The sequence below is a fragment of the Carettochelys insculpta genome, chromosome 29, assembly GCF_033958435.1.
Source record: "Carettochelys insculpta isolate YL-2023 chromosome 29, ASM3395843v1, whole genome shotgun sequence".
Lineage (NCBI taxonomy): Eukaryota > Metazoa > Chordata > Testudines > Carettochelyidae > Carettochelys > Carettochelys insculpta.
In genome coordinates this window covers 2,476,728-2,496,875 of record NC_134165.1, presented here as the reverse complement: position 1 = coordinate 2,496,875, position 20,148 = coordinate 2,476,728, and the positions used below count along the sequence as shown (strand labels likewise).

Below are 20,148 nucleotides of genomic sequence, written 5' to 3'. Positions count from 1 at the left end.
GTGCTGCACAGAGCGACCCTGAGCTCTGGACACGGAAAGCTCAACAGGCCGGTAGCCGCATGGAGTAACTGACTTTTCAGACACCCAGGAGCAGGGCAGAGCCAGCCTGGCTTGTGGGTCCATTTAATGCTGCATTCCCACTCCCCTGCTCACTGCGGCCGGAGCATTGGGCTGGGCTGCGGTGGTACTTGCCTGCCCCACCAGTGCTCAGAGCCCAACAAGAAGGGAGTTTGGAGATGGCACTTCAGAGAGGAGCTCACTGCCCCTTCCGAAGCCGGGCTACTTATTAAAGGTTGAACCCCTCTAGTCTGGAATCCCTCCCCCAGTGACATCCCTAATCTGGCACCATTTTAATTAGCTGGACGACCACTTATCGCGGCTGTGGCCAGGTTTCCCGCAGTTCCATAACGTCTGTTTCCAGCCCCCAGGCCTGGCTCTCAGGGTTCTGTGCTGTTATTTAGTTGTAAGTTACCCCTCAAAGTCTTCTTGGGGCCAGGCAGCAGAGGAAGCGTTGCTAATGTTGTAGACAATACAGACCTCCCGTGGTCCAGCAAATTCCCTCAGCCAGCAGCAGCCAGGTCTTGAGGGAACCAGATTAGAGAGGTTCAACCTGTGCCATCCTCCTCACTGAGGCAGAGGCTTTCAGCCTGAGAGGCGTGGAGGGAGGCTCGGGGGCAGAGCGGGGAGGCCAGGGGATTTGGGGAGGAAGTGTGATTTGCTCCCTGACTCTACTCTGCAGGCCGCCCCGCCTCTGGAGCAGTGTCACCACCCACCACGGCCACAGTGATTTCCACTCCCAGCAGCCTCCGCCCGCAGACATCCTCAGGCACCACTCCCCCCTGCCCCCCAAAACGCCCCCAGGTGGCAGCTCTATTTGCGCCTGGCTGCTGGCAGGGGCACGGCCAAAACGGTAGCTCAAAGAGGGCGGACAGAACTAGCTCAGAAAGTTTGAAAAGTGCTGCACTAAGCAGTGCCACATCCCCCAGGGCTCACACTGGGGTGGCTCCAGCTCTGCCCCACTGCGCCTCCAGTTCCACCCCCTCCAGTGCCTACCTTGTACGACAGTGTTGTTGATGGGGGGCGTGAAGGTGGCCGGGATATCCACCGTGGTGTGCTCTGGCTTCTTGGCAGCCTTGGCTGGGTTGTTCTGGGTGCTGGGGTTGGTGACTATAAGGCTGTTCTCAGGGGCTTTTGGGAGCCCGGGCTGGGGAGGGTTGCTGGGTGCCTGGCGGTTGGCAGCGTTCTGGGAGAAGGGAGGTGGCTGGCCCACGGTGCCAGGCAGGTTGTGGGGTGCCCGGGCGGCCATGCAGTTGCCATGGTGTCCCACCTTGGCTGGGCTGGGGAGGTGGCTGGCATTGTGGGGGTTAGGGGGCTCCGTGGTGGCCAGTTTGTTGTTCTTCATGTTGTCTATATCCTCTGCCACCTGCGGCTCGCGGCGCCCCATGTCCTGCTGGATCGGCCGGGTGGTGGAGAGGTTTGGGCCGGGCACTGGGCTGGGGCCTTGGTTCTCTCTGCAGCAGGAAGCCAAAGAAAAAACACCCGCTCAGAGTCAGGGAGCAGGAGGCCTCCTCTCTCCTTGGAACCACCTCAACTGTCGCTGGCATGTGGGCGTGGGGGATCCGGGAATGGGACCCATGCTCGTCCCGCCAGGGGCCGTCAGCTCCGACCTGCCCTGGCGGTGGGCACTGCAGGTCAATGACCAACCACCCGCTGTGCACTGGCCCCTGCAGAGTGAGCTCTTGGCTCTCAGCCCAGTTCCCGGAGGGCCGAGCGGCAGGAGGATGCGGCCAAGCAGACCAGCAGAAAGGGGAGGCAGACGGCCCTGGCCTGAGAGCTGATATATCCCCACTAGTGGGCAGGGAGCTGACTCCATCCCTTGCTGCCTTTTTCCCAGCTCCTTGGTCCCTCCTCCGCCCCCTCCCCAGCCCCAGCCCGGTGCCCATTGCCGGCTGAGGGGGGCCCTGTCTCTGAAATGACCCCCCCAGCGGATCTGGCTCCCTGTTCTCTCAACAGCGCCCCCCCGCCCAGCCCAAGCCCTGGCAGCTGGAGGGCTGGGGGCAGACCTCCCACCCCGCACCCAGGCCTCCGCACTCACTTCCTGCGCCGGTGCCGCCTCTCCTTGTCGTCCCTCTTGCTGTTGGCATCATAGGTGGACTGCGCGGTGTGCCGGTGGCGCCGGCGTCGCTCCCCCTCGGGCTGCTCTGCCTCCACGTCCCCGCGGGAGGGCCGGCTGCCTTCCCTGTGCCGCAGCCGCCGCTCCGCCTTGCCGCCTTCCTCCCGGCCCCCGCCGCCTTCCTCCCCCATCCGGCGGTGAGCCCGGTGCCGCCGGTGATCCCGGTCACCCTCGGCCGTGCGGGGCGACCCGCTGCGACTCTCTTTGCCGCCCCCTTGCCGGTGCTGGTGCCTGCGGTGGGGGTCGACGGCTTTGATTCGCTCCGAGGCGCTGTCCCGGTAGCCCTGCTCCTGGCTGCTCTCGGGGCCCTGGCTGGGATAGGCCAGCTCTCGGTAGGCGCCGTCCTGGTTCACGTCGGCCTCTTTGCTCCCGCCGCGCTGCCGGCGGGGCTCCTCCGCGTCGGGCTGCTCGGAGCTGCGGGAGCTGCTGAAGTCCCGCACGCGCTCGTGGTAGCGGGCCTGCTTGCGCAGGAAGTCCTCCGCCCGCTGCTGGCTGAAGCGCTGCTCCAGGGACGGCTCGCTGGGCCGGGTCTTGTTGGTGTTGTTGTTGCGGTTCTCCTGAGGGTCCACCACCAGCGGCCGGTCCAAGTGGGTCTTGATGTCAGGCCGCATGGCCCGGGCGTAGGTCACCTTCCATCGGTCCTCGGGGTCCAGCTCGTTGTACAGGGCTTCCCGGCTCGCCAGCAGGTTGTGCTTCCGCATCTCGCTCGTTCGCTGCTCCCACACAGACTTGGAGGATTTTTGGTTCTTCTGCTGCTCTTTCCTGAAGCCGAAACAGGGACAGATTCTTGAAACACCTTTAGAATTGACCTGTTCTTCCTCCCCAGCCACACCCAGCGCCCCGCCCCGGTCCCCCAGCGCCTCTTGCTGGGAGGGGCTGGGACTGGACCACCTGGGAGCTCCCCCTGCAGCCAGCGCCCCTGCCCCGGTCCCCACAGTGCTCCCCAGCTCCGAGTAGTCTGTCTCCAGCTGTGCTGGGAGCTGATCCGGCAACATGAGCCAGTGCTGAGGCCCAGCACCCCGTGCTCAGAGACAGAACCCTGGACCAAGAGGACCCAAGGGCTCCGGTTCCTGCGCCAGCCGCCGGCACTTACACCGCTATAGACATGTTGGCTGCAGACAGGGGGCTCACTTCTGCCACCTCCTTGGCCTTCTGTAGTGCAAGTTTTTGGTTGGCCACCTCCTCCTCTTCTTGTTCGTCCTGCAAGGCAGAGAGGAGCATTGGAGGCCACCAGCCCCTCCAGATTCCTACCCCCTTTGGGGACAGAACCAGTAGGGACGTAGCTCACCCCAGCCAGCGCCTCTCCTCCAGCCCCACTCCTGGCTAGGACAGCACCCCCGCCCGTGCCCAGGCTCACGCAGTGAGCGCAGCACCTGGGATTAGACCGAAGTACCCCAGCCCTCCAGGGCCAACTGGGTGCAGCAATGGATTCGGCAAGATGAGCCTGGGTGACCCCAGTGGGCTCCCCGCTTCACAGAGGAAACCCGGAGGGCGACTCCTTCCTGCCCCAGATCTGGAGACCCCCAAGCACATGAGCCTGGGCAGGGCCCCAGCCTGGCATTTAGACCCAGGATTCCCTGTGCCCCCTCGGAGGTCTGGTCCGCCCGGGTCAGTGTCCCGTCTCCAGCTGCAGCTGGTCTCGCTTGCGGCAGACCAGAGGTGTCAGACTCATGGCCGAGCACTGCCGCAATCCGGCCCACACACGGCTGCTGGCGGCCCTGCAGCCCTGGGGTGGGGGCACCCTTCCCCCAAGTCCAGCCCTTGCTGTGCCCCCGCCTCCCATCATCACACGCCTTCCCCTGAGGCCCCTCCCAAGGATGTGGTGGGGGGCCTGGGGCAGGGGTTGGATTCATCGCGTGAGGAAGCAGAGCAACGCAACAGCCTCTCCCATGCCTCCCCGGCCACCGCCCCTCACTGCGGCGGTGGGAAGGGCCAGGCCCAGCGCAGACTGGCTGGGAGGTGGTGGCCGAGTGGAACAGAGGTTGCTTTATACTTCCGCTCCCCCATGGCTCCCACTGCTGCGTTGGGGGGCCGACCTCTGATGCTGGTCCCAGCCCACGCAGGGGCCCAGAGGCTAACCTGACTCTGGGGGACCATCTCATCCACAGGACGGCTGGGGCAGCTGCCGTGGGGCCCAGGGTGGCTGCACTGAACCGTCCTACGGACGGAACAGCTCTGCGCACACCTCCTCCCCAGCCACATGGACATGCCAGCCGTGGCACACACCCAGCAGCTGGAGGCCGCTTTAACCGCACCGTGCTGCAGTGGTGGGGCGGGGGCCCCTTGAGGAGAGGGTTAAATCGCCTGGGGACAGCCGGCGGGGACAGGGGACGCACGCAGGGAGGGGAAATGTGTGGAGACGAGGCCTGTCGGAGAAGGGAGCCGCTGGCCTGTTGGAAGGATCTGAGGACTGGCACAGGCTCTAAGGTAAGTGGAGTCTGAGACCCCTGCTTCAGAGGAGAATGAGAACCACTTGGAATACAACACCCTCAGGTGCTAGCAGTATAGGCACTATGACACACAGCTGAGAAGTCCTGGTGCCACCCCTGCCATGAACTCCAGGGAGTGATGCGTGGTCAGCCTCTCCCCAGAATGAAGGGACGGCTGGGGCTGAGCGCAGGCCAGGGAGAGCGTTTCTCTTATTGCGTGAGGGAACCAGGGCTCTGACAAAGGCCCGGAGCCGGGGAGGAAACAGGTGAGGGCAGATTATCAAGACAGCCCCAAGAGCCAAAGGCCCGGGCGGTTCCTTGGCTGGAAAGGCAGAAAAAGCGAGTGGGGAAGAAAGCTGGAGCGGAACAGGAGGCAACGAAGCCCCAGAAGGAGCCAGCTTGGAGCACCAAGTCTCACCAGGCTGTCACAGTGCCTCCGCCCGCCCTCGGCCTTCCAGGCTCCAGCAGAGCTGTTGCAAGGAGCAGTGCTAGCACCTCAGCCACAAGCCCACCGCTCAGCTGTGGCCAGGGTGCTGCTCACATTTCAGCCACCAGGACGCTCCCTAATGGCCTCTGAAGGCACCTCGTTAGGGCCACGCTGAGCTCTCCGAGCCCTGATCCGCCCCGTGTCCCAATCACCCTGGCAGGGAGGCCAGGGAAGCAGCCCCCACCTTGGTGAGCTCCTGCGCATTGGCCAAGTTATCCACGGCGATAGCCAAAAACACGTTCAGCAGGGTATCTGGTCAGGCAGTCAAGGCAGAGCTGCCAGCTCCAAGCACCTCCAAGGCCAAGGGCAGCCGGCCCGGCCACAGCTCACGCCACACCTGGCTTTCAGCCCCTCCCCAGGTGATGCACAGGAGGTGCTCTCTGGCACTCGGGGTTTACTTGCAGGTCATCCAGCCAAGGACTGTCCCAGTGTACCAAGGGCACCGCCTCAGCTGCATCTGGCCTCTGAAGAGCTCTCTTCCCTTTGCCTATCAGGACAGGTAGATTTTTCTAATGCGCCCACCACTGGGTCATCCGAGCCCCAAAATAACACTCTGCCACCCTTCGGAGAAGCCCAAACCACTTCTTCCCAGGTGTCCACCGCGCCGGGACATCCCGCTGTTGAGGGAAAGGTCGCCATTATCCTGACTTAACAGATGAGGGCACACCGGGAGAAGGGATCTGTGATGGAGTGGGGGATACCTGTGTGTATGTAAGTGGCTCACAGAGGGTGGGGGGCTCCTGCTGAGGGTAACCTTGATGACCAGGTAACACCTTTGTACTGCAGACAAAGGAGGAGGTGGAGCCTGAGGGGTTTAAATTGGAACTGGGAGTTGGAAGCAGTGAGTCTGGGCTGGGAGAGAGAGAGAGACAAAAAAGGGGGCCAGGCCCCAGCTCTGGGGGCCCCTCGGGGCCTCCTCTCCCCAACATGAATTGAACTGGCTGTCTCTGCCTGCGGTACTAACTCCTCTGTACAATGCTGTGTCCTGTCGGCTAATAAACCCGCTGTTCTCCTGCTGAGTGAGAGACTCTCCTGCCTGCGGACAGGGTGCAGAGCTTTGGGGACCCCAGAACCCCATCACACTGGTGTCAGGAGTGGGATGTTCTGCACCCCGAGGATGGAGCATCCAGTAGTAAGTGACCGGGGCCCCGGAAGAAGTGGGGCCTGCGAGACCCAGGTGTGCTGAAGGGCAGTGAGGTGCAGTTCCCCAAGGCGGAGGGTCCTGCGGCCGAACCCAAGCAACTGCGGTTGTGGTCCTCGAGAGGGGGTGTCACACCCGAGGAGGGGTTACTCCTGGGAATCTGTTGGAGTCGGTCCCAGAAGGTGGAGGGGCCGAGAGCCCAACCCCCAGGAACAAGTGACCCCTGAGGAGGCTGACGCTGAATGAGTCCTTCCCAAGACAGGGTGCTCGTGGTCCCTGAGAGCGGGTGTCACACTGAAGAAGGGGTTCCGCTAGGAGTCTGTTGGAGTCGGTCCCAGAGGGCAGAGGGGCCTACGGCCTAACCCCAGGCAGCTTGTGACCCGCAAGAAGCCTGGCACACTGAAGGGATTCTTCCAGAAATTGTGGGGTGCAGAGGGCATCAGCCTAAAAGCCTGCAACCATGCTGAGCAACTCCGCTGTGAAGTGGCAGCACCTGGAAACCAAATCAAGATTAAAGAAGCTGGACAAGGCAGCGTGGATGTGCAGTGGCAGAACTGAGGGTTAAGAAAAATCCTGCAGAGGTGAGCCCGGATCGGGGCAGGGAACCCTGGACTGCCTGGAGCTCTGAACCGAGTGGCCTGCCTCAGCTCAAGGAGGGAAGGAGCCATTCCAACCCATCATCTACTAGTGGCCAAGACAGACCTGCGGAGAGTTTTCCAGGCCTGGGCCGAGGAAGGTGCCTGTGTGTCTGTGCAGGAAAGCAGCTGATCCACTGGGAATGGCAAGTTGTCTCTGAGAGAAGCTGCTCCACCTTCTGTGTGTGTGTGGAGACCAGCCGGGGGACTGGGAGAAAGGAGAAAGTGTCTCCCATTGTCTGTCTGTGTTGAACAGCAGCAGCAGCAGCCTGGGGAGAGAGCAGAGCCTGCATTTGGAAAAGGTGCCAATAAGGAAACTAGCCCATTGTCTGAGGAAGATTCACCAGCCTGGGGTGGCTGGAGAAGGAACCACCAGAAAAGAGCATTCCAGGTGTGACTCTGAATCCAGCCATGGGGGCTGGAGCAGAGGGAATGGCTCTGGGATGGGCAGTGGTGTCCCTGCTAAGGACACTAGTCCTTGGTGCAAGAAAAGTGCTTCTGCTTCTGGGGAAGTGAATCCTTTGCCTGAGCCTGTGGGGGCTCAAGATGGAGCCAAGATCCCAGAGCTGGATCTGAGGGCAGCTGAAGCCCAGATGGGAAGTGGGCCTGCCTCTGTGTCTCTCAGGGGGGATGATGCTTTAACTTGGTCTAATCCAGTTAGGATCATCAGGAAATCCCAGAGACCAGACGATTCTGGTACTTGTTCTTTGCCTGATGCTGAGGTGTTACTGGGAGGGGGTGAGAGGACTCTGTCCTACCAGAGTCATCCTCTCACCAGGACACAAGAACAGACGGGCAATGGAGTTACGCTGACTAATGAAGATAAAGGAGCTGGTAGCAAAAGGGAGGAAAGGGATCCTAACCTTCTGTCCGGTGGTACTGGCTGTCTGCCTGGAGGGGGATTACATGGGAATCTGCCTAATGGGCCAGAAGTGATCCTGGGTGTAGGTGAAACCCAGGAGCTGGTTGTGGCTCAAGGGAGCAGTGCCCCCGTGGAGGCAGACAGGGGTGAGTTATTGTTTGGGGAAGCTCTTAAGAAAAAGAATTTCCCTGAAACTTTTCCTGACCCGTCTGTGGGGACTGCAGAAAATGGGAGTGAGGTGAAGGAGAGTGAACAGGAAAGGTGCATGTCTGTAAGAGCCAGAGCAGCCCTTTGCCTGGGGAGAAGTTTGTTTCAGCCCCTGATGGCCAGGACCTGCCTAAGTGTAAAACCACTGGGTGTGCTCTGCAAGGGTCCAAAGCAGGCAGTGTAAAAGTTTCTCAGGAATTGAAAGCTGGTGCAAGTAAAGTAAAAACTATCAGGGAATGTGAGCAGCCCTGTGAGAACCAAGTAAAACAGCTGCACAGCCAATCTCTGTAGGATGCAGGAGAGGTTCAGCAATTCCCCATCTCCAGATGCTAGAAACACTTATATTCTCACACTGGACTCCAATTCTAATTCCACGGGGAGGCAGTAGTTGGAGGGGGAAGGATAAAGGAGCTGTGGGCCTGGGATAAACAGGAATTCCTTCATGTGAATTCTGCGTCTGGGACTCACAAAACAACTCTCAGAAAGCAGTTTGGTTTGCAAATTTCCAGACTGGCTGGAAGGGGGCCGTCTCCTTGAGATCATCAATGGCCCAGCTCTTGTTAGAAGGGAGGGCACAGCCAGAGAGATCAGATTTCCACCCCAGGGGGCAAGGGAGAAGATTAAAACTTGATGGTGCTAAAAAAGGCCTCAGCCATTTATCCCCAAAATACCAGATTCTCAAGGAGGTTACACAAAAGTTGTGGTCTACCAAAGAGCAACGTAAATGTACAGTTGCAATGGGTTTGTTCTGTTACTCATGCTAACTGCTGTAACCAAGGGGTGCTGCTCCCAAAAGCTGTAGAATTGTACCATGCACTAAATGTTTGGAAAGAGCCATGTGACATAATAACATTAATGTAGAAGCATAAATTGTATGTTAAAGAAGTCTGTAACTCTAAAATGTCACCATTGTTCCCTGTAACTAGTCTTGCAACCTCTAACATAAGGAGGAACATTCCAAACCTATTGTGTGGCATAAAAGGGAAAACTAAGGCACACAGCCATTGTGGTGGTCTGGCTAAATGCCAAGGATGGAAGCATTTGTACCTTCCGTTACTGGACTGTAACTGAATTCCAGACATTGGCTGCAGCATCTGTATGGGCTCTGCCTGCCCGACATGAGAACGTGGCTAACGGACCGGGGCCAAAGCAGCGAGACCAACCAACCCAAGGGAACTAAAGGAACTTGCCCGGCTGCATCGCATAAAAAGGGCCAAAACCAAGCTCCTAACTTGGAGCCTCCCCCAGCAGGACTATGATGTGGAGGTGGTGCACATCAAGGGGAGAACAGAGGGTACAGCTGATGCCCTGTCACAAGGGGAGAGCCCCACACTTCCCCAGGTCACCAGTTGAGTGACCCCGCTCAGTTCGGTCTGGAAGTGGGGAGAGATGTGATGGAGTGGGGGATACCTGTGTGTATGTAAGTGGCTCACAGAGGGTGGGGGGCTCCTGCTGAGGGTAACCTTGATGACCAGGTAACACCTTTGTACTGCAGACAAAGGAGGAGGTGGAGCCTGAGGGGTTTAAATTGGAACTGGGAGTTGGAAGCAGTGAGTCTGGGCTGGGAGAGAGAGAGAGACAAAAAAGGGGGCCAGGCCCCAGCTCTGGGGGCCCCTCGGGGCCTCCTCTCCCCAACATGAATTAAACTGGCTGTCTCTGCCTGCGGTACTAACTCCTCTGTACAATGCTGTGTCCTGTCGGCTAATAAACCCGCTGTTCTCCTGCTAAGTGAAAGACTCTCCTGCCTGCGGACAGGGTGCAGAGCTTTGGGGACCCCAGAACCCCATCACAGGATCACTTCACAGCAGCACAATAAGTCAGAGGCAGAAATGGGAACAGAACCCAGGAAACCCGATTCCCAACCCTTCCAGCTCTAAACACCAGACCCCACTCCACTCCCTGAGCCAGGGTTAGAACCCAGGAGCTTGACTGAATCCAGCGCCTCCGTCCTGGGGCCAGCTGCCCTGGCAAGCAAAGGATACAGTTACCGAACAAGGTCAGAACAATGAAATAGACCGAATACACCATCCCCTGCTTGACTCCGCCCTGAGATTTGATACCATCGTACATGACTGCGTTCCAGTCTTCACCAGTCAAGATCTGAAAGGGAAAAGCACAAGGTGCTGCAGGAGATGGTGAATCCTTTCCGACAGCACTCAGGGGCTCGTGCCACCCCAGTGACCAACATGGAGAGGGGCAGACAAAGCTGCAACCCTCTCCGAGCTCTGGGGAACACCGCACCTCCCAAAAGGGTTTGGCAGGCATTTGAGTTCTTTTGAGGCCCACGACAAAACAGTGAATGAAGATCACTCCCCCTTCGGCTGTCTGTTGGAAAGGCCTTTCCCCTAAATTTCACGCCACGATGCCACGTCCCACTTGCCCCCCAGGTCTCCCGAGCTGCTGGCGCCCATACCTGAAATACCGTCATTATTGCTGCTGGGAAAGTGTCAAAGTTGGTGGGAGGGGTCCCATCGTCAAAATTGAACCTGCGCAGGGGAAACACCAAACCAACACAGGCAGGCGTGTTACTCACACACCCTCACCTGCTTGTCACACCAGAGGGAAAAGAGCTAGTCGGGAACGTCTGCTCTCAGCAGGAGGTGCTGTAGGGAAGGGGGCAGGACTCCTGGGCGCAGCCTCTCCAGGGCCAGGGACTGGCTGAAACCAGCTCATTGTTGGATCTTGGGAAGGCAACAGGTTGGCCAAGGGCTTGGTTTGGAGAACCGCCCCCCACCAATTACTCACTGGCCCCCAAAGAGCTGCATCCCCAAAAGGGCAAAGACGACGATGAAGAGGAAGAGGAGGAACAGCAAGCTGATGATGGACTTCATGGAGTTCAGGAGAGACACCACCAGGTTCCGTAGGGAAGCCCAGTACCTGCGGAGACAGGCCAAAATCACGCATGAGCGTGTGACTGCGTGACAGCTGGCCGCTCGGTGCCCACATGTTGGGGGGCAGGTGCCCACACGCGAGCATCTGTCGGCGTCTCTGGCTGCGTTATTCACTGGCTGCGTGAGTCAAACCCAAATGTACCTGTGCATGTTCATCACCTAGGCACAGCTAAAGGTAAATGCTCCCCAGCAGACACTGGCTCATGCACACGCTGTAACTTAGAGCTGCCAACACTGTATGTCAGACACAAGAGACTGTTTCACAGCCTCCCGCCCCAGGTCTCCTCCCTGTATCTTAATCAGGAATAGGGGTATTTCCTGATGCTTTCTCCAGCACCTAGCAACTCCTGATCTTATTGCACAGAGATGAAAGAATAAGGGATGGTACTTGTAATAAAGGACTACACACACGCACACACACACACACACACACAGACCCATGTGTGCACTATACTCCACACACGACTCACACACACACTTTAGGGGACACAAGAAGCAAGAACTTACTTTGTGATTTTGAAAATACGCAATAACCTGAGAGCTCGTAACACACTGATTCCAAAGGATGTTCCAGGTTTCATGACAGCCCAGACCACCTCAAAGATGCTCCCTATGATAACCTGCCGGGACACACAGGCACATGTTAGCGGCCTAGAAAAGATTCTGGGTCTCAGCTGTGCAGGGAACTTCGGAGCTGACAGCTTACCCCCACCACGCCCATGGGCTGAGCACATGCTCAGGGCGGGCTGTATATTCACACATACACACACCCTGACATTAGATTGCAGGCACCCACCCGCCAATGCTCACCTCTGTGCGTGCACTCCCACCCTACCCCTACACCCAGGCCCTCACAAGCACAACCCTGCTTCCATCCCCATGCAGGTGTGAATCCAGTCACACTGCAGGGCCAGATTCTGATCACACCTGCACTGCTGTGCATCCCAACTCCAGTACAGTTAAGATCAAGGAAATTACTTTGCATTTACGCTGCTGTAACCAACCACAGAATCCAACGGAGCTGCTCCTGATCAAGGTGCCCTCTAATTTTTTCCAACCATGGACGGAATAAATTTTGTTATGTGCACCAAGGTATGTGCGGAGGTACACCACCACTAAAAACACAGGCTGCCGGCTCTGAGTGCTTTGCTAATCATCTGGGTGACATTTGAATCTCTCCTGGACGGCTGCCCAAGCACACAGCTTAAAGGGAGCTCTGCTGCAGATTTACACCGGTGTAGCTGAAAGCAGAATTGGGCCCGATGGAGCTACTCCAGACTGACACTGGTGTAACTGAAACCAGAATCTGGCCTGCTGAAGCTTCTCTTGGTTTAAGGGGTGCAAGCAAGCCCAGCCACCCCCCACTGGCCCCGGGCAGGCAAGGGGGTGCAGACTTACAGCGCAGTCGAAGCAGTTGAAGGATGAGTGAAAGTAAGGCCGCGTTCCGAGCCCGTACATTTTTATAAACATTTCGGACATAAAGAGTCCTAAGAAAATGAATTCTGCATAGTCTGTGGGGGAGAGAGAGGGTGGGGGAGCTCAGACCTGCCCAGACCTCCCAGGCAGCACCCTCCCTCCCGTCCCACTGCTCTCTGCACTAACAGAAACCCAGAAATTCATCTGCCCATTGACTGTCACCCGAGTAATCTCCTCCATTCTAGAGCACCCTTTGATGAATGGGGCGTGAGAGGGTTTTACCCCCGGTTACAGTGTGTGTGTTCCACTGTCCTGTAGTAACCCAGGGTGGGTGCCTCAGTTTCCCTAGGCACAGCATCAGTGAGTAGTTGGTGATGAGAGTTTTGGCGTAATGACTTCTCACACCTACCTCACGGCCCTCATCCCATTTGTAACCTAGGCAACCAGGTGACACCTTTGTTCGCTGGGACACAGGACAGAGGAGGGGCCTGGCTGGTTGGACTTGGAACTGGGCTATTGAATGGGGCAGTCTCCTCTGGCTGGAGAGGGAGGAAGTGGGGCCAGGGCCCCAGCTCGGGGACCCCCTCTGGGCCCCTCTGCCAGGGTTGGACTGTACTGACGGCTTCTGGTTCCTGTGCGCCAAGTCTGTTCTATGCTGTGTCCCAGTCAACTAATAAATCTTCTGTTCTCCCCGCTGAATGGGAGTCACATGGGACTGCAGATGGGGTGCAAGGGCCAGGGCCCCCCACAGTCTGTGACACAGCCTCATGCCACAGGCTCACAGAGAGCTTTGCCACCTGCTAGACGCTCGCAGAGGCAGACTGTCTGTTCCCCCACGAAGCCACAGTGCGGGGGGTGTGGCAGACATCTGTCACCCAGCGCTGGGAAGCAGCCCACACTGAGGGGAGGCGCAGCAGCTGACTAACACCTCCCAGGGGGGTGGAATGAGGACCCCACCCAGGGCTGGGGTGCAGCAGCCCTTAAAGGGAGGACCCTGGAGCCGAGCGACCTGCGGGAGAGAAGCGGCGCTGGTACTGGACTCACAGAGGAAGTCGGATAGCCAATCTGGCTGGCTGTAGTGTACTATAGCAACACACAAGGTGTTGAGTGCTACCAGACTGAGGACTGTCCAGTAAAAGGCCTGAGTTTTGACCATGCGGCGGATGTAGAAACGCATCCTCCTCTCCCGTTTGTGAAAAAAGGTGGAGTTTTCCAGCTTGGCACTTTTGATGCTGGCTCGAGCGAAGGGCGAACCTGCCGAGGGGAGAGCAGAGGGTGAGGAGCAGCCTGGAGCGGGTGTCAGAGGGGGCGGGTCGCTGGGCTGACTCTCCCAGCACCCCTGGCTGAGTGAGGTGGCACCCAGACGCAGGATCTCAGGGCTCTTACGGGGGCCGAGTTCCTCCCCACCCCTCTGCGGGGCAGTGAGAGAAGGACCCTGCACCAAAGGGAAACGGCAGCTTGCGTGGCAGCGAGGCCTCCGGATGCGAGCGCAGAGGGCCCAGGAGCGGTTCGGGTGTGATGCAGCGGTTAGATTGTGTGTGTCTCCCACTGTCCTGCAATAACCTGAGCTTTGTGCCTCGGTTTCCCCAGGCACAACATCAGTGCCTATTGGCGAGGGGAGTTTCAGTGGGGTGACTTCTCACCCTACACACTGACCCTCCATGAAGTTTGTTACATAGGCAACCAGGTGACACCTTTCTTCCCTGGGAAACAGGACAGGAGAGGGGGGAGGGGCCTGGCTGGTTTGAATTGGAACTGGGCTATGGCATGGGGCAGTCTGAAGTGGGGCCAGGGCCCTGGATTGGGGACCCCCCTGGGTCCCTCTCCCAAGACGGATGGCACTGACGGCTTCCAGCTTCTGTGCTGACAAGTCTGTTCTATGCTGTGTCCCTGTGGCCTGACAAACCTTCTGTTCTCCCTGCCGAATGAGTCAGGTCTGACTGCAGATGGGGCGCAGGGTCCGGGGACATGGGGCACAGGGATCCCTGTGTGCGCCTAAGAGGGGTCACGTGAGGTCACTACAGAAAACCTGTGTCATGCTCATAATCCTCTCGCGAATATGCGAAGATCGATGCACATGTACTCAGAACAGATCTTCCCTCAGTCTGCAAGGTAAGGCAGGTCACCAAAGGGTGACCCACATTCTCCTGTTAGCTGGCCAGGTGGGGGAAGGAGATCCTTCTATCACCAGCCAGGCACATACAAACTGCAAACTGTCTGGTTTACAACTGATGCCCAATTACAGTCTGAGCAAAATGCAAATTAACAGCCAACCCAAATCCAGCAGGAGCTCGGGGTCAGGCAGCGAACTTCTCAAACTAGACAACCCCTTGTTAGTCCTCACCAATTAAAGCAATAGTCAGCCACCAGCTTGATCTTCTGAGAAAAGGTCTCACCCAAACTGTTTGAAAACTGGGGGATCTAGAAGAGACAGAGGAGCGCTCTGCCAGGCATGGTTAATCACTACAAAGTGCGCTTGGATTCTGTTTCAGACAGAGAGTCCTAGAACGGGAAGGGGTCTCAAGAGGTCATGAAGCCCAGTCTCCTGCCCTCACCACAGGACCAAGCACCAACTCTATCATGCCTGTTAGATATTTATCCAACCTGCTCTTGAATATCTCCAGTGATGGAGATTCTACCACCACCCCAGGCAATTCGCAGAGACAAAGATATGAACCTGCTCAGGGAAACCCTGTTGGACTTCAAGTCCAACTCCTTAACCACTTGGCCATAACCTAACCATTCGCTGGTGATACTCTTCTCAGTTTCACTGTGTGCATCAAAGCACGTTCAGCAAAGGGGCGAGACTGAGCGGTGTCTGGCGCGCCCAGTTCCTTTTGGAAGAGCTGATCCCCGAGCTGCGTGCGTGTTTAGTGGAACAGGGGTGCTTGGGGGACCTGGGGGTCAGCATGCGCCTAGCACTAAGCAGTGCAGACCGAGCGAGGGGCCTGGAGAGTGGTGGTTCTGGGGAGCTGAACCAATGCAGGGGCAGACAGGAATCCCTAACACTATGAGGTGACTCATGGCCCTGGGAAGCGGTACAGTGGCGGACAGGTTCTGTCCTCCCAAGAGGCACAAGGCTGCAGCCCTACCCACTGAGGAGATGTCGGCCAGCTGATCATCTGCTTCCTCTGGGTTCAACAGGTCTGTCTTGCTCTTCTTGATGGTGGCTCTCCGCAGAGCTCCAACAATAGAAACATGGCAAGAGAAACAGGCATTATCCTTTGGGTTTCCCAGTGGGACCCTGGCCCTCCTGGGAAGATACAGCGCCCCAGCTGGATGGGCAGCTCCCCGACAGGGACCCTGCCCTGCTTCCAGCAGCTCTCCCTGCCCCTAGCCAGCATCCCTCTCCCACGCTGATGGGGCTGCACCAGAATTTCACTACTCTTTTTCTGTCTGTGGAGCTGCATGGACCAGGGACAGGTGGGCAGCACCTGGGCCCTCAGGCTAGCCCCTGGACAGTCACCATCAGTGAGGCTGTGCGTTAAAGTGCCAGAGCCACTGGCCACTCAGGGTCATATGGCTTACCATCAAATGGGAGCCTCTGGTCGTCCTCGGTCTCATCCTCCGCTAGGATCACTTCTTCTGAGGGCAAAGAGCTGGGAATTAATCTAGGCCACAAAGGTGCCCCCAACATTCTGGGGCGCCCTTCTCAAGCTGGGCGGGGAAGAGGCCGGGCTGGCTCTGCCACGGTCCAGGGCTGCAGGGGCTCAGAAAGAGGACATGTGGCCAAAGGAACCCTGCTCTGGGGCAACCCTCTGCAGGACACATAGGAGGCGGCGTCCTGGCTAGAAGGCTCTAGCGAGACGTGGAGGACTGGGTGGAGGAGAGGCCCGACTGGAAATACAGAAAGGGATGAGGGGTTCCCCCCAGGACACCCACCCCTCACCGTAGGAGCCAGTCAGTGACCCCATTACTCTGCCCTAGAGCAGTGGAGGGGAAAAGCAGATCTGCTTCATTGCAGATCAGAGCCGGGAGCCCGCATGGAGTGCACCCAGATTCCAGGGCTCCCTGCTGAGCAGACTGGCAGGCTGGGCTCACCGAAAGGGGCCCAAGCTTTTGGGCAGACCTCGGAGCTCGATGCCCAATGCAGCAGATCAGACCCCGCTGGGCTTTGGGCCAGCCCCAGGGACGTGTTTTGGCACCTCACTCCCATTGATTCCAAAGGGGTGGCAGGAGCTTTGAGGCTCGGGGCCCTGGAGCCACAGGAGAGCTGGGAACAGAAAAACGCTCCCAGAGTCAGGGAAACCGCATCTGCCCTGGCTGGGCAGAGACCCGGACGGGGCGGCGACTTGCCAGGCTCTCCCAGCGCGTTGGAGCTGAGGAGGACAGGCAACCCAGCACCAGCACCCTGGCTGCCGGAGTCCTCACCCGCTTTGGAGATCCACTCCATGTAGCCGGTGAGCTCCCTCTCGATCTGCTGCTGCCGTCTCAGCTTCAGAAACGCCCGCCGGTTCTCCACCCGCTCTCGCTCTTTGGCAAACTCCCTGCGGGCAGCGAAACAGACGAAGGGGCTGTCGGGCTGCCCTGTGCCCAGCTGAGCTGGCGGGTGTCGTGGGGAGAGGACAGAAGGCCCCTCCTCTCCCAAGAACATGCCCTGAGGGACAGCCGGTGTTAAGCACAGCACGTGCGTGTGAGACGGGGAAGCGTGTCCACGTCTCTTGGATGCGTGACCAGTGTCTACGCAGTGTGTTTGCATCAGCGTAGGGAGTGCAGGTGCACCTACGGGGTCACTGAATGGATGCACAGTGTGTGTGTGAGGTACGCACACCTACCTGTGTGCCCATGCTCACAGACAGGCCCACGCCTGGCTGAGGATGCCTGGGGCGTGCCAGGGAACCCAACAGTACCAGTGGCTAAGGCCTCTCGGGTTTCATCTGAGCCCTCTGGGGCTCACCCTGGGACTCCTCCCCTGCACCTCCCAGCTCTCCAAGGCGGGACGCTGTCAGCTGCCTGCTCTGCAGGGGGTAACCGGGGCACACAGCACACAAGTGACTTGACCAAGCTACTGCAGCAAGTCCGTGGCAGAGCCCAGGAGTCCTGAGTCCCACCCCCGGTACTAGACCCCAACTGCCCCTCGAGCTAGAAGAGCAGCCAGGTGCCCCATCTTCCCTCCAGACTGTCCCAGGCCCTTGTGAGTGAGCTGGGGGAGCACTTACCCAGACAGCACCCCCAGCACAAGATTCAGCATAAAAAAGGAGCCAATGATGATGAGGGGGATGAAGTACAGCCAGTTCCAAGTGTTCCCTGAGGCATCGTTGCTCTGTGAGAGACGGGAGTGACTCAGCCAGCGCCGGCTGCCAGGGCCAGGCTGTTCCTTCGCCTCCAGGGAGGGGCTGCTGACCACGGACCCAAGCAGCCGGCCAGCTCCCCCTAAGTCCACTGCCCAGAGACCTGAGGCTGCCCATCTGTCCCAGCAGAGCACCGCCTGGGACGAGCCCCAAGCCCCTTCACCCCGGGCACGGGTGGCAGAAGCCACTGGCTGGAACCTTTCCCATATGAGGGGCTGGCCCACGCCACCCGCCTGTGCCACTCACCTTCCTTGGCCCACGCCGCTGACCCCCAACCCTAAGCCACTGACCCCCAGCCCCACCAGGGGCCAGCCTGCGCCGCTCACCCCCAGCCCCACCAGCGGCCAGCCTGCGCCGCTCACCCCCAGCCCCACCAGGGGCCAGCCTGCGCCGCTCACCCCCAGCCCCACCAGGGGCCAGCCTGCGCCGCTCACCCCCAGCCCCACCAGGGGCCAGCCTGCGCCGCTCACCCCCAGCCCCACCAGGGGCCAGCCTGCGTCGCTCACCCCCAGCCCCACCAGGGGCCAGCCTGCGTCGCTCACCCCCAGCCCCACCAGGGGCCAGCCTGCGTCGCTCACCCCCAGCCCCACCAGGGGCCAGCCTGCGCCGCTCACCCCCAGCCCCACCAGGGGCCAGCCTGCGCCGCTCACCCCCAGCCCCACCAGGGGCCAGCCTGCGCCGCTCACCCCCAGCCCCACCAGGGGCCAGCCTGCGCCGCTCACCCCCAGCCCCACCAGCGGCCAGCCTGCGCCGCTCACCCCCAGCCCCACCAGGGGCCAGCCTGCGCCGCTCACCCCCAGCCCCACGGTGCATTCAGGTGGATACAGCTCCCTCCCCTCAGCCATGTCCAGCTGGGACCAGCCCCCAGAGCCATTGCTCCTCCACACCCTGCTGGGTCACACCCACTGCTTTAGAAAAACTGGGCATCAGCTGACAAGACGCAATGGGACAAAGGCCCAGTTTTGCCCCAGCAGAGCCAGGATGAGTGGGACAGGGCTTACAAAGAGCCCCTCCCAGCCACTCGGTAGCTTGGCTCACCGTGGGTAGGACAGGTGCTGCCACCCGTGGGGTTGGCAAAGACAGGGGCTCCCCCAAAATTGCCACAGCCAGAACAGGCCCCGGGGAGCAGTGAGCTGTCCTGGGCCTCAGTCCGGGGCACTCTGGCGGAGGGTGAGGGTAACACACCCAGCTGACGTCCCCACACTCCTCCCAGGGTGAGGGCTGGGCCCTACGGAGCCTGCCCCGCCCCCTAGCTCACACTTGCCACCAAGAGCCTGGCACGAACTGCCGCTGGCAGACAAACCACCGCCCCCTCCCGCAGCCGCTGCCCCAGGAGCTCCGAGGGAACTCGGCTGCACCCCACATGCGCCGCGAATGCCGCCATTAGCGGCAGGTCACCGGTTTGCTCCAGGGAAGGTGCTAATGGACCCTTCTCTCGACTGGCCTCTCTGTGAGGCCCGGGGCTGGAGCTTTGTGAGCGCTGCTCCCTGAGCCACGAAAGATTCCTTGTCCCCATTTCTCGCTGCTAAATATAGGCTAAGGAAGGGCGCGGGCGGCAGGCTGCCGGCTGCGCCTTGGAACCAGAGCCTGGCGTGCGGCAGAGGGGAGCCAGTCACAGCAGGGCCTGGGGAGGAGCCGGGTGGGGGCCTGAGAGCTTCTACAGAGCCCAGGCTCTCGTAACTGGCTGGGGCAGACTCAGCAAGCCCCAAGTTGGGTCCAGGGTCCCGGCTCCCCCACAGCAGCTCCTCCGCGCCCAGCCCAAAGGGACCTGAATTCCACAAGGTGCTTGTGGCTGGCAGCCAGCTGGGGGAGACGGCCAGGCTGCTCAGAGCCTGTCCGCGTGACTCCCAGCTCCGCGGGCACATGCCTGCCAGTGCCTGTTGAGCAGTGTTGCCCCGGGAGTGCAGACAGCGATGGCATATGCTGGCTGCCCTGAGGACACCCCACCTGGGGCCGTAAGCCTGGGCCCCGGCAGCTCCACGGCCTCTACTGCGCTGTCCCACGAGAGGGCACCAGGGCAAACAGAAGCCACCGCTGAAGAGCGGCTGCCTCTGTAAGAGTAAGACGACTGGGCGGGATACCTGTGTTTTCTGCTCTTCTCCTTTGCGAGAAGCTCGACAGAAGCGACTGGCGGGTTAATTACCCAGGGCTCCTTTCAAATCTAGCACATAAGGCAAGGGAGGGAGGGGGCCTCCGAGGAAGCAATTACCCACAAGGCCGGGAGTCTGTGGAGTGGCCCCAAGGGAGCCGAGCGATTGGGCTGTCCGGGTGGGAGGGCGTTAGAAGGGCTTGTTCCCTGATGGACTGGCGCACCTGAGCTCCCCCCATGCCAGCACTGCTGCATTGTGGGAGGGTCTGGGGCTCAGACACACTCCACACTCATGTCCTTGTCACGGGGGCAAACCCACCCGCCCGGAGGAGGAATGCAATCGCACCCATCGCCACTGCACTCTCAGCTGCACGAGCCGCTTGCGGGTCACGGCCGTAAAGTGGAAAGAGAGCCGGAGGCTCGGAAGGTTGTAGTTCAGGTGCATCATCACCTGCGAGTCTTCAATCGTAAAGTCATTAATGGGCCCGCCCCTGGGGGAGGTAAGTGAAGGCTACATCCCACATAGG

At 59.7% G+C, this 20,148-nt stretch overlaps 1 protein-coding gene across 1 annotated transcript in view; it reads right to left on the bottom strand.

The window, feature by feature from the left end:
• CACNA1A (calcium voltage-gated channel subunit alpha1 A) overlaps nt 1-20,148 on the bottom strand; it is a 163,363-nt gene that overhangs the window by 70,730 nt on the left and 72,485 nt on the right. Inside the window, exons 7-20 of the mRNA XM_074979743.1 lie at nt 17,401-17,504; nt 16,613-16,728; nt 15,770-15,826; nt 15,334-15,423; nt 13,286-13,495; nt 12,224-12,336; nt 11,333-11,445; nt 10,680-10,811; nt 10,348-10,420; nt 9,917-10,034; nt 5,274-5,341; nt 3,267-3,373; nt 2,096-2,935; nt 1,054-1,511 (exon numbers count right to left, since the gene is read on the bottom strand). Of these exons, the coding sequence (XP_074835844.1) occupies nt 1,054-1,511; nt 2,096-2,935; nt 3,267-3,373; nt 5,274-5,341; nt 9,917-10,034; nt 10,348-10,420; nt 10,680-10,811; nt 11,333-11,445; nt 12,224-12,336; nt 13,286-13,495; nt 15,334-15,423; nt 15,770-15,826; nt 16,613-16,728; nt 17,401-17,504 (2,599 nt within the window). The remainder of the gene's footprint in view (nt 1-1,053; nt 1,512-2,095; nt 2,936-3,266; nt 3,374-5,273; nt 5,342-9,916; nt 10,035-10,347; nt 10,421-10,679; nt 10,812-11,332; nt 11,446-12,223; nt 12,337-13,285; nt 13,496-15,333; nt 15,424-15,769; nt 15,827-16,612; nt 16,729-17,400; nt 17,505-20,148) is intronic.